Source organism: Aspergillus nidulans, chromosome VIII (assembly GCF_000011425.1).
Source record: "Aspergillus nidulans FGSC A4 chromosome VIII".
Taxonomy (NCBI): domain Eukaryota; kingdom Fungi; phylum Ascomycota; class Eurotiomycetes; order Eurotiales; family Aspergillaceae; genus Aspergillus; species Aspergillus nidulans.
Window position 1 is genome coordinate 2,175,906 of NC_066264.1, and position 12,224 is coordinate 2,188,129.

Genomic DNA, 12,224 nt, shown 5'->3' on the forward strand with positions numbered 1-12,224 from the left:
TACCATCTCTACCCCCGCCACTAATGGGAAGGTGAGACAGACAGGAGAGAGCTAGAGGCTTGGCTTGGCTTTGCTGAAGGAACTTGACATGGAATTCGAGGTAAACAAAACCAAAGGGAGATTGGTGAAAAGGGGGGATGGTGGGAAAAGAACAGATAAGAATGGTGCTCAAGAATGGTACCGCTGGTATCCACAGATGTTAAAAGTTTTAAATATAGCAAAACTCAAACGCCGTCAGTGCGGTATGGCTGACCAGACAAACAAACTCGTGCACTGTATGGGGGATTTAGTCTTGAGTTATAACTGGGACAGCTGGATGCCACCTTTTGCGGTCTTCACCGCATCTTTCTTTCTTCGCCCAAATGAGAACGAAATGGAGGAAGAGATGAAAAGGGGCCCCATGTGGAAACATCTCTTTGTTTTTGTTCGCTGATCCTGAAACTTGATTTTTTTTTGGGGCGCAAAGTTGGCTTATCTGAACTTTGCGCGGCATCGTCCCATGACCTCGCCCTGGCAGACCAGCTCGGCACTGAACTCACTCCCGTCGAGTGTGAGATAGATGTCAAAGTATACACGGTAGAAAGTGCCTTGGGGGGTATCCATGCGCTCAAAGTCGGTCTCGAGATTCTTGCGTGACAGATCTGATGTCAGAGTCACGACCTCCTTGATACCTGCAGCGATGGCCCGTTAGTGCAAGTTTCTACCTAGCAAATTGGGAGAGGAGCTGGTACTTACGCGGATCCTTGGTGTACTCGGGACAAACGTCCTCGTCACAGGCGTACAAGATATCCTCATACATGAGGGTTGCTCCGGGGGCAACCTGGCGGAAAAAACTGACCTTGACCGGCTCGCCAATTTTAACTCTCTCGCCCTTCTGTACGAATATTTGCCGGGTGTACTTGCAACGGTCACGGCCATCAAGACTGGGAACCCGGTACTGCTCGGGGTGGTATCCTTCCTTGAAGGGCTGGAGAGTGGCCATCAGATAGTGTCGACGTGCAACACGGTGAGTGACCACTCGTTCTGTGATACCCGCTGTCACGGCGCCTTTGACGATTGCAGCGACAGAGTCCATAGGTCGGACGACCTTAGACTGATACTGTGGCGGTACGTGAAGCTTGATCTGCTGGAAGAGGTACTCGGACGCACCGAATCCACCAACTACGAGCACGTTCTGCGACTCGGTTAGACTCCAGAGTATTCATCTCGGGATCGAACACATACCTGTAAATTCCGGTTTTGCGCTTGGATGGCGATAATCTGGTTACGCACCAACTCGAGGATACGGTTGACGACGGGCTCGAAACACTGAAGAATCTCCTCATTGGTGAATGTCATGTATCCTTCCTCGATTCCAGCATCAGGGAAGTCCGCCTCAATGCCGACGTCCACCGCCCATTTTTGACCATTGTTTCGAAAGTCGGCCTTGATTCGGTTCTCGAAATCCATAATACATTTGGCATACACCTTCCCAGCTGTTCGAGACCCATCGGGCAGCTTCATCTTTCGAATTTTAGCGCGGAGGATATTACTGAAGTTTCGGTTCAGGGCCGTAGAGCCACATGAATCACCGGATCCAGCAGTACATTCAGCAACGCTGAATGGCTGCTCTTCTTCAACCTCGTACGCAATCAAATCTACCGTACCGCCACCGCAGTCGACGATCAAAATAGCATCGCCAACTTTGAGATTTAGTAAGCCAGTTTTGGCGCAGAAGAGCGCAGCAGCTTCCGGTTCTGAGATCAAAGTCAGGCGATTGTCGTTTTCGTCTCGCAAGAAACCAGCTTGCAGAGCCGCTGCACGAGTCGCTGCCTTGCCTGCATCGTTCCAGATTGCGGGCACTGTGAGATAGTACTTGATGTTACGCTCTTCTCTCGTAAATACCTCACCGAGTGTTTTCTGTAACTGGGAGCGCATTGCCTGTCGTAACTTAAAGAGGTAGTCGGCCGCCACATCAATCTCCGACTTTCCTGGCGGAAGAGGCGGCAAGTTGATGGGGTCGATGTATGTGTTACCGGAAAGCATCAGCTGAAGCTTGAACCATTCAACTTTCTGCACCCCTTGCTTTGGGTAGCCGGTGGGAGCCAGCGCATTTGCAATGTCTGGTCCCCAACCCACTACTTCTTGGTATTGGTCATAGTACAAGACAGTTGGGATCTAGTTTAGAAAATCAGAAGATTAGTTTCATGGTTCAACATGATAGTTCCAGATTATCGACTCCGGGGTGCCCTCGCCACAACTGTGGTGGGGGAAGGAAGAAGAGACCCACCTTTTGTTTGGTGTGAGTGCCAGCTCCAGGCCATTCGGTAATGATATCCTCTCGCGCCTCGTTGTTCGTCGCGAAAGCAAATGCGACACCGGAGAATGTTGTGCCAAAATCAATTCCAACAATTAGCGAAGCCTTACTTCGCCCCGCACCCTCGACTTCGTGGGCGGGGTTCCGAGCCCCGTAAGGGACTTGCGACGAGGGTAGCCCTCGACCCATTACCGGCTGCTGCATACCGTAGACTGGCGGAGCGCCCAAGGTTTGTTGTCCTGGATAAGGCATGTTGGTGTTAAGTGGATGCGGCATCTGCGGCTGGTTGCCGGGGGGCATAGGACTGGTCGGCCGACCAGCGACATTATTATAGGTGTAGCTGGGCGGCTGTCCCAGTTGATTCGGGTTATTCATTGGGAGACTGCTTGTGGAGGACGAGGTGTGACCGGAAGGGGGGGAACTGGCGGAGGTTGTCGAAAGGGCGGGAGCGGGAACAGACGCTGGGGGCGCAGGCTGCGGTGTCGGTGAGACAAGAGTTCGGGTCGAGGGAGTGTTGATGGACTGAACTGGAGATAATGAGGTGACGCTACTCTGTTGTTGCTTGTTTCGCTTCCAGCTGAACGACTTGAATCGTGAGCTCATCAGGTCCATGTGAATGGCCAGAGCCGAAAGGATCGAACAGAGAGACGGGGAGAGGAGAGCGAAGAGAAGGAAGAAGAAGAGGGAGGGGAAGGTGATGAGCGGAATAAAGCTGAAAAGAGCGACAGGGCTAGTGCGTGTGGAACTCGTATGGAAGGAGGCAGTGCCTGAGCACAGTCGCAGTGAATTGGTGTATTGTCAGATTATTATTGAGATGCAACGCTTAGAGCAGACGGTAGTAGGCCAGCTCAATCTAGATCGATCCTGCCTGAACGAGAGGAGAAAGAACCAGAGAACTGAAACTACCGAACGGAGAGATTAGAGAGAAGAGGGCCGGGGGAGAAGAGCGAAGGGACCCAGAAGAATGTACCTTGTGTTGAGATTCTGCTTTGAGGCTGACGGGTATCGGAGGACTGGGCAAACTGGCGACTAACTGGAACAGCGCGCAGGAAGAGGAAGCTGCTTATTAATGCCAACCTATCTCGTATAATAATGGGAAAGATGCGGGCGCCTTTCCTGATTGAAATGAAAGATGAGAGACGAGGGAGATCAATGATGCTGCCAGATACGAGGGAACAAAATGCATTCGGGGTCCTTGCTCATACAACAGAGCAATGGACAATACCACCACCAACGGCGACGAGAACAACAACGACAACGACAACAACAGGAGTATAAACAGGTAGCGGCCTTTCTGCTTTTGAATGCTTTATACTTTCTAAATGAAAGCTATAGCGGGAGGTATTTAGAAGGCACGAAAATGATAACTAGTCACTGCAGGCCAGGGTCATTGAGTGTCAACCGTAATGGAAGGTACCGTACAATACACATAGCACCGTTAGACGCGGCAGCGCCCCATGGCACCAGCCCAACCAAGAGTTCGAGACTTGAGAGAGCTGAATAGCGGCTAAACGTTCTACAGTTACCAATTCGCTGAGACTTTTAAGGGATCAAAGTCCCGCTTGCGCTCGGAAGATGATCGGCCAAACAGAAAACAACGTAAAAAAAGGGCAGGGAGAATTTCTGGTGATTCCTGTTTATCTGTATGGACTGCAAGAATTCGTGATGCAAAACCTCCAACTACATTGTCCCCAGCCACCAAGTGATGGCTGCTTCTGTTTCTATTCTCGTCGTTCCTGGCCAAAAATCCCATGGAACCATGCACTGCGGCCAAAGAAATCGCCCAACCCAGCCGCGCCCGCTAAGCCCTGCGCCGACCAGAGCATCCCCGTGAATTGTGGGTTCCTTTGTTAGACTGCGGCTGAAGGCTGTACCGCCGATCTCGCGGGTACAGTGAATCATACATACGGTTACAGAACTTTTCTTACCACACAGCAAGGCAGACTCGCTCGTTTCTATTTTTGTTTGATTGCTGACTCTGGACTGGGGATCATTGTTTGTTCTGGATTAGAGCAATCTCAATTCTTGAGTTTCCGTGCAATCCAATGTGATGGCCGGTATAAGGAGCGGAGCATGCTGTTGGGGTCCTGGATGTAGCCGCATTCTACCCGCTCCTCCACGGCCTCGACTTTCTCAATCTTAAACCCCATGCGTTCGATGAGAAGAAAAACTTCTTCCTCGGTCAATTCGACGTTCCCTGGCTCTCCGATGCCCTGGCTATCACCGCCATCGCGGCTGGAGCTCCCATCTCCGCTGCGGGTGCGCTGGTGGCCGTCTTCAAAGTGCCAGAGCAGTGGTCCGACGTTGATCCAAATCCCGTTTGACTTCAGGCAGTTCCTGACCGCCTCAATGTACCGAATAAGGTTAGGGGCGGTGTCGATGAAAAAAACAGTTGCAACGGCGTCAAAGGCATCCGTCTGAGACGGACTGCTGTACAGGACGACAAAATCAGCAGCGGACATGCTCATCGTCCCAAACGGTGTACCGCTAGCTTGCGCCTCCAGCATCGCAGTCGCAGGATGTACATCGGGGATCATGACTTTGCGTAGCTGCTGCTCTCTAGACAGTATATTTGAGAAATGTAGCGCGAACGGGTACAGCGCATGACGCTGAGCGCCCTCGGTGTGATTCAAGACCCAACTGCTTGCCAGTAACTGATGGTAGGAGATTTCATTACCTTCAGCGGCAAACCCGGCCCGGCAGATCTCAAACACCAATCTCCCCAGTCCAGCTCCGGGGACAAGAACCTTAACAAACTCCTCCCGTTCCAGTTTGTCGGGGAATTCGAGGTCCAAATCCCTTAATACAGGAATATAGCATGCCTCCCGCTCAGCTTGGCCCTCTGCACTCCAGTCTCGATAAAACTGCCTGATCGTAGAGTGAGCCTTGTTGATATCAGCAGAATTCGCAACTCCACGCCAATTCTGCAACGGATTCGATGGGTCGGGTTGCTCGGGAAGACCAAATGATTTGAGGCCCGTCCCGATAATGGCATCTGCGATATCGGCGTTCGCGTCAATGGCATCGTCAACTTTGTTAAAGTTATCCAGGAGTGAGAAAGGCGGTTCTGCAAGCATCTGCCAGTGCTTCGTTGGGAGGGCGTAGAACGCCTGGCGCCGCCGGTGTGTGGTGTTCAAGTGTGCGCTTCTTCGATATTGCCTGTTAGTGATTTGTTAGCAACTTGCTTTACTTTGTTATTTAATTGAAAAGAGGCAAGAGTAATGGTCGACTTTCGGTCTCGTATCCGAAAAACAGAAGTGGCAGGTATCCAAATACCTTGATGTCCAGACTCTATCTACCTACATGAATGAATCGAAAGCTGAGAAGAGAACCTTCCGTTCACTTTCTTCACCCAATGGGTCAAAATCCCCAGCCCAGCTCCGAGTTTCCTCGGACTGGTCAGGGTATGTCGAGGCCATATCGAGGGATGAAGACATGCAGACGAAGGAGAAACCGAAGAGGCATCAATTGCACGGACGAGATAACTAAGAGGTAAATTGTGGATTGACAGGAAATCAGACGATATATAAGAAGCGTAGCACTTGCTGATAACTCGCGATGGGCAGGAATAGTAATAGATGGCAGTGGTGCTGTGTTGGCTCTTGAAGCAGAAGTGCGTGCGGGGCCCGCTCGAATGAGTCGAATCTGGTTTGACTTTCGGTGGGGAATCACCGCGACATCTCGAACCTCAGTTTGCCTTAAGCTCAACTCTCATAGCCATAGACATTCAGCATTCTCGTTTCCAGCAATTGCAGCCTCAAAATACTGCCTCTGATCGCCGACAAAACCACCGCGCGGTGAAATCAGATAATATGGTCGATATTCAAGCTCCAGCTCCAGCTCGAGCCTCGACGGAGCTATCATTCCCCCTTCCCAAAGCGCTACACACAACAGCGCATATCCACCTTACATTGCTGGATACCTGTGTCATGGTTTTCCTGGCAACTTCAACGGCCGGTGACTCAACAGGGAGCACGAAACCTATGGGCAGTTTCATCTATGCGATGCCAGACGTAAGTGCTTAATTGTTCTGTCTATGGTCAATATATCGCTCGTTCGTCAAGGCACAACTATATATTTTGACAGTCAGCTGATATGCATATCTATTGTAGCGCACATCTCGCTCCGTCATCTCTACAATACTGTACACCACCGCCTCAACAGAGGAATATGCTACGCGCGTAGCTAAGATTTTGACTCGGCGCATGGGCGTTCCTGTCTACCTCGGGTGCAGCATCGACCCTATCGCTCTCGGTCTGCTAGCTGAGGAGGAAATGGAGGGGTTAACAAGTATTGTGGATAAAGTCATGACAAAGTGGGAAGCCCGGGATAGGTAGGTAGCCGTATCCGGCTACCTACGTACCGAGTTGAGAGGCTAGCCAGATACGATATTTTTGTCGCTTGTTGCGCCGGTGGTGGCCGCAGCGCGGAGGATTGCCGATGAATTTACCGGCACATTTGGCCGGTCTCCCAAACGGTGACTAGCCACCACAACCAGGGGTTGTCTGACACTTCCAAAGACGATCAACCCAGCCCTGATCAGCTCGAATCGGTAAACTTGACGACAGGCGGAAAGAGCTGCGTTTTTGTAAAGCAGGGCGTCTGCTATTACGATAGGTGACCTTTTATTATAATCTACACTCAACGGAGACCTCGCTGCTGTGAAGCCAAACCTGCTAATACGAATTTGTCTTTATTGTAGTGGAAGTGATAAAGTACACGGTGATCCGAGCACTGGTACAAAGATTGCATTAGAGCTCTAACGGATTAACCGAGAATCCGTGCCCGTGATCGATAGCCCGTAAAGTCAAGGACTGCGAGGTGCCCGTGCCACTCCACTGCACCCACAGCGGCCTAAACCTTCAACGACCAAGAACCCGAACTTCCGAAGATGGGCCCTCCCGCTCTAGCGCTGCAAGGCATGAACTCCGGTTGGACAGAGTCACAGGCAGCCAGCAACGTAGAATGGGAACCGCAGGCCTCGGAAGTTGTTCGGATGCGCGCATGGATGTTCGAAGCACACAGAAAAACTCAGGCAGCTTGAACAGGAGGATGCAGATACCTGGCTCGATTGACCACCGCAGAGTCCAAAAACGGAGTACACAGTGAGAAGATGACGGGAAGGGGCGCCGAGCCGCGACCAAAGGCAATGATAATGAATGCAGCATGCGGATTCACGCGAGTCAGGAGTTGAGAATCGGAAAAGAAGCCGAGGCACCATCGAGGATCTGTTTGATTGCAGTGGGGTTGGTTGGATCTCTCCTATGTTCCTGTAGGGCAATAATAATAAAATGTGATAATAATAGCACCCCCGTTTCTGCCGGGATACTCCGTGGTCTCAACTCTGTTGGTTAATTGTATAATTGCCTCTAGCGCTGCAAAGTGCACAAGGGCTCGCAGTGTGGCTTGACCCGGCTTCTGGGCTGCGGCTCAGTAAACAGTATCCTGACTCGAGTGATGGCAGTGTGGACTATACTACTCAATTGATTCACAACGCTGTGACGCAGCTGACCGCGACCACGGCCGGCGCCGGACCGGCTCATCAACTGTTAACACCGCTGGGAACCGCGTGGAGACTCATCAATCTCGGCAGGTATGCGCCGAAGCTGAAAGGGTCAGACGGTGAATGTAGTGAACACAAAAATATAGGCCCGGCGGTTCAGCCCGGCACGATACCCGCTCTACGTAACCAGTGGATGACTGTTACATAATCACCAGTATCGTCGGATAGTCCTCCGCATGTCGCGTACGAGCCGCGTACAAAGGTCGACGGCCACACGAATGCAACATTCGAATGTGATCCCTCGCCCGTCTCTTACCGTCAATCTCGACTCAAATAATGTGGAGTTGCGGATTATGAGCGCAAGCTGTCCAATAAGACAACGGACCCCTCCCCTTTGAAGCCGAAAGGATTCAGGTCAAGCCCAGCGCGGCCGCTTAATCCGGGTGTGCTGTGACTTATCAGCCAATGCTTGGCGTTTGATTACGGATCGCTTGCGTGAATCCTTTGAGGGTGGTCTCGAACCGGCAGGATTACCAATTCAATCGTCGGGCTTCGAGCGCCGTTTATGTGCAGTACTCCGCGAGGCACATAATTGTTATGTTGCATGGCAGGGTGACGATGCTGTTTGATGGACTATGGCATGATTGAAAGAAAATAACTGTTAACGACCACGCAGAGAATCCACTTTGGATTATGGTCACAACGTAGAACAGCTGCACACCATGGTTCAAGAAAGCCAAAAAGCCAAAAAGCTAAAAAGCCAACGCAAGCTTCTGGCTTGTGTGTGGCCGAACAGTAATAATAAGTTCACCTGCTGCGATGCTATGTGACCACAATCTCACACTTAACTGTGCGGGGAACACGAAATATCCGAACTAGGAGCTTAATTTGACTTTCAACGGCCAGTCAGAACAAGTCTATTATTATACGTTACTCTGAGGATGAACGGCTGTTTCGACCATCACTGGTCATGCAGTGACTTGCAAGGGTAGCCCTCGGTGCACCTGGCTATGCCCTTCTTGTTGCCCTGGTTTGGCTAGTTGATGCAGGCGCCGCCAGCCTTTTCTTCTGTCCCGGCTTAGCAGCAGTAGTTTGTCATTGTGGCCTTTGAAACCGGAAAGTAAAAAAAAAAAAAAAAAGAAAAAAAAAGTGCACGCGAGCTACGCCACCAGCAGTAGTGCACCAAGACCCTGCCATGGAGTAGCTGTTAGGTTGCAATATCATTCTGGTACGAGTGGAACTCAACCCGTCGCCAACTGGGCCAGGATATAAATTCCGCACACCCCAAAAAAAAGAACGGGAGTCCATTCAGGTACCTAGGAAAGTGCGCCCGAGAGCCTCTAGGCCTGATATGGAGCAGGATGAGCTCAACAGTGTGGCATCGCTGTGCACATGTGGAGTGTGGTTTCAAGGGGATGGCCCAGACATGATAATATTCGCGGCAGTTGCCTGGTGAATATAAGAACAAGGAATTGAAAAGTCAAAAAGTCAAAAGAGTTTGCTCATGAATCCAGCGCCAAGAGCGCATATCTGATGCACCGAGGCCGCGGTGGTTGAGGTTGAGCCAACAGTCGTATAGTTCACCGCGTTATTGTCTGTGCTCTTGTGGAGGCTAACTGGCCAGACCGGAAGAATGTCAGGCAAACTGCCAAAACTGAAAACCTTGCTTTGATTGCAAGTATGGAGAATTCTGAGAACTCTAACAGAGTAGTTTGATTGACAGGGGCACCGCCACAAGAACGAGGCAGCGGCCCTCAAAATGTGCTAGTTGGACGGTTGGATGAACCGAGCGGGCCCCCAAATGTCAATTACATTGGGATCTGCCATAGGTAATAATCCGAAAACCGTGGCGATCATGCCAAAACCGCTCAAAAAGGCGCTTTTTAGCGAGTGATCCAGAAGGTGACGACAAGACACAGTGGTCATGGCTCGGCCCAGAGTCGGAGCCCAAAATAAAACGGCAACCTTCAGCCGCCAGCGGCTTAGAGTGATTATTATTGGGGCTAAGGTTCGGGGATCAACCCCTTCGGGCTCCAGCGTGTTAGATTGCGGGTCGTCTCCAGTTTGAGAAATAATCTTGTCCACGGTCCAAAGTCCACGGTCCACCATCTTCACAGTGCAAAATTGACGGTTCGCTCCCATCTGATCGAATCGCAAGCCGAGGGAAGGATTCCGAGAAGATCGTCAGTAACTCAATTGTAGTTCAGACCCTTCGTCCCAACGTACGGGTTTGGGTTTGGCATGAGTCGCTCAGTCTGCTTTGTAAGCTCCTCTTTCTACTATACCCTTTGGGCACGGCCGATACCAGGCTACTAGAGTCAATAGCAGTAGTGGTCACTGAGCGTAAGGTATCGCCGCAGTATCTAGAAGCACGCATCTGTGAGCTCACTCTGATCAGTGGGGAGCAAGGAAATTAAGAGTTGCGGCATGACGCCGAAAGTTCCAAAGCCGCGCAGTCGGGGAGCGCAGGGTTGGGAAATAAGGTAGCCAACGTGGGAAACCTTAGCTATTTTAAGTTTGACTCCTTTTCCCTCGGCAATTTGTTCTCAACAAGCAGCAGTCCGGAAGACAAACTGGACCACTCGACCACTCGACCGGGCGGAAAGACAAGAGCAGGAGAGTGGCAAGCCCATGGTTGCCCTCAGATCAGCAGTCAAACCCCCCGGTTTGTAGCCCGTTAGTGTTGCACATCCGGGCAGTAGTTTGCCATCAAAACGTGGTCCCCGAACATGGTTTGTCCCTGTACGAATGACGGAGTACTAGACCCTAGCTCGCAGTCTGTAACTTCTTCCCAGCGTAGGCGTGAAATAACATGAATTGGCGGCCCCTGAATCCCAACGCCTCCTGGCGATTTGAATATACGACGCGGTATTCCCGGTGTCGAAGAGCTTCTAGAAGTGCCCTTGCTCTTGACGACCGGTGGGACTGTGGGCCAAAAAATGCACACACTGCGGAATGGACGAAGCTGATTCAACGACGATTCAACGGATAATAGACACGTTGACTTCTCTGGAACCAGGGACCTCGGACAGCCACCGTACTGCCACTGCCACTGCCGATCTCGGGATGCGTTTAACCTTGCTGCGAGGTCTGATCTCAAAGGCTCATTTCATTAAAATTATTATTAGTGCCAGAGACTGGATTCGAGGATAACGAGTCATGACGGGGCCTGTCGAATATTCATACCTTTTGTTGAGCCTCTGAGTAAATGATCAAGCTGACCAGATATACCTCAGAATTCGCTTTAGATATGCAATCATAAGAGATCTCTCCGGATTCCGGAGGCGTAGTCCAGAAATCGACTCGGTAACTGCTACGATTCGATGTGCGAGGGATAGACGCTGAAGTGGACTCCACCCACCACAGTCGACATCGAAATGCTGACTGGAATTCTGCAGACTGCAGGCCCCCTCCCCTTCCACCCACATGATTTGGACATGGTCAAATCTCGATCTGGCATGGCGGCGAACCGGCGTTTCAGCATTTAGCGTGCTTTCGCTGGCCATCGGGGCCTGCCGAGTTGGAACTGTCGGAGTTGATTCCTGGGCTTGGATGGACCCTGACGAGAGCCGCTGATTGACTGAAGCTGAGGGGCTGTGGATTACTGTCTAACTGAGAGTGAGCTAGAGCAGCTAGAGCCTAGTAGATGCGAATAATATGGGATTGGGGCCATTGGGCGGAACAAAATCTGGACGGAAGGATGGATGGATGAATGGACAGAACTTCTGTCACGAGATTTCTACAATCCCAGTATCATCACAGTGAACAGTCCTTCCCTTCTCCAAATTAAGCATTGAGAAGGTTTTGCTTGCAGTCGGGCTGTCGTTTCGAAGTCGCCTGCATCTCCGCCAGTGAAGCCTGGATGTAGTCCCGATTCTTATTATTCCTTCTGCCATCGGATCGCTTCCTATAACCATCCGCCATCCACCACCATCATCCTTCTTCCTCTCCTCCAATCCCACGCTGTCACTGTTACTCCCACGTTCATTTCTCTCACTCTTTTGCTCTCTCACTCTTCCTCTCTTCGTGATTCTGTCTTTCCTTCCAGTCCCTTTCCTTCTTTAGCTTTCCTCGTGCCCCTCCTTTTCCACCTCTCCCGTTATTCCTCAATCTCGCAACTCCTCTACCAATCAAAGGTCGCTTAGATCCTTTCTCTTCACGAACCGACCCTGCCGCCATTAGTTTATCTGAGACCCTCTTTACTGCGGATACTGGCTCCGGAATTTGTGCTTGCTTCATGCCCCCAGCTGTCCAACGGCGTCGTTGACGGATAAGCCTCAGTCCCACCTTTTGTTATTGTTAATGCGACTGGCGCTTGATCCCACATTAATGAATATCGGGGAGGCCCTTGCTGCTCTCTAGCTCTCTTGCGGTCTCGACGGTTGATTCCGATTTGCTCTATTCTTGTCGTGCCTTTTCCTCGGT

The 12,224-nt window shown here is 51.1% G+C and overlaps 3 protein-coding genes across 3 annotated transcripts, besides 2 other annotated features; 1 reads left to right on the plus strand and 2 right to left on the minus strand.

Annotated features, from left to right (window-relative positions):
• Nucleotides 1-3,773: part of a sequence feature (contig 1.14 1606..364334(-1)) that runs on past the window's edge.
• On the minus strand, nucleotides 472-2,671 carry ANIA_00866 (Hsp70 family protein; the record flags this gene model as incomplete). The annotated part of the gene is made up of 4 exons (XM_653378.1): nucleotides 472-671; nucleotides 736-1,174; nucleotides 1,225-2,157; nucleotides 2,270-2,671. 4 exons carry the CDS (start codon nucleotides 2,669-2,671, stop codon nucleotides 472-474), a joined length of 1,974 nt encoding a protein of 657 aa, XP_658470.1.
• Nucleotides 3,774-12,224: part of a sequence feature (contig 1.13 2696..249512(-1)) that runs on past the window's edge.
• ANIA_00865 (methyltransferase) lies at nucleotides 4,315-5,715 on the minus strand (the record flags this gene model as incomplete). Its single annotated transcript, XM_653377.1, has 2 exons — nucleotides 4,315-5,455; nucleotides 5,600-5,715. The coding sequence occupies 2 exons, from the start codon at nucleotides 5,713-5,715 to the stop codon at nucleotides 4,315-4,317; spliced, it is 1,257 nt and encodes a 418-aa protein (XP_658469.1).
• ANIA_00864 (proteasome assembly chaperone 4 family protein) lies at nucleotides 6,004-7,985 on the plus strand (the record flags this gene model as incomplete). The annotated part of the gene is made up of 6 exons (XM_653376.2): nucleotides 6,004-6,309; nucleotides 6,409-6,629; nucleotides 7,237-7,401; nucleotides 7,603-7,646; nucleotides 7,697-7,889; nucleotides 7,946-7,985. The coding sequence occupies exons 1-6, from the start codon at nucleotides 6,109-6,111 to the stop codon at nucleotides 7,983-7,985; spliced, it is 864 nt and encodes a 287-aa protein (XP_658468.1). The 5' UTR covers nucleotides 6,004-6,108.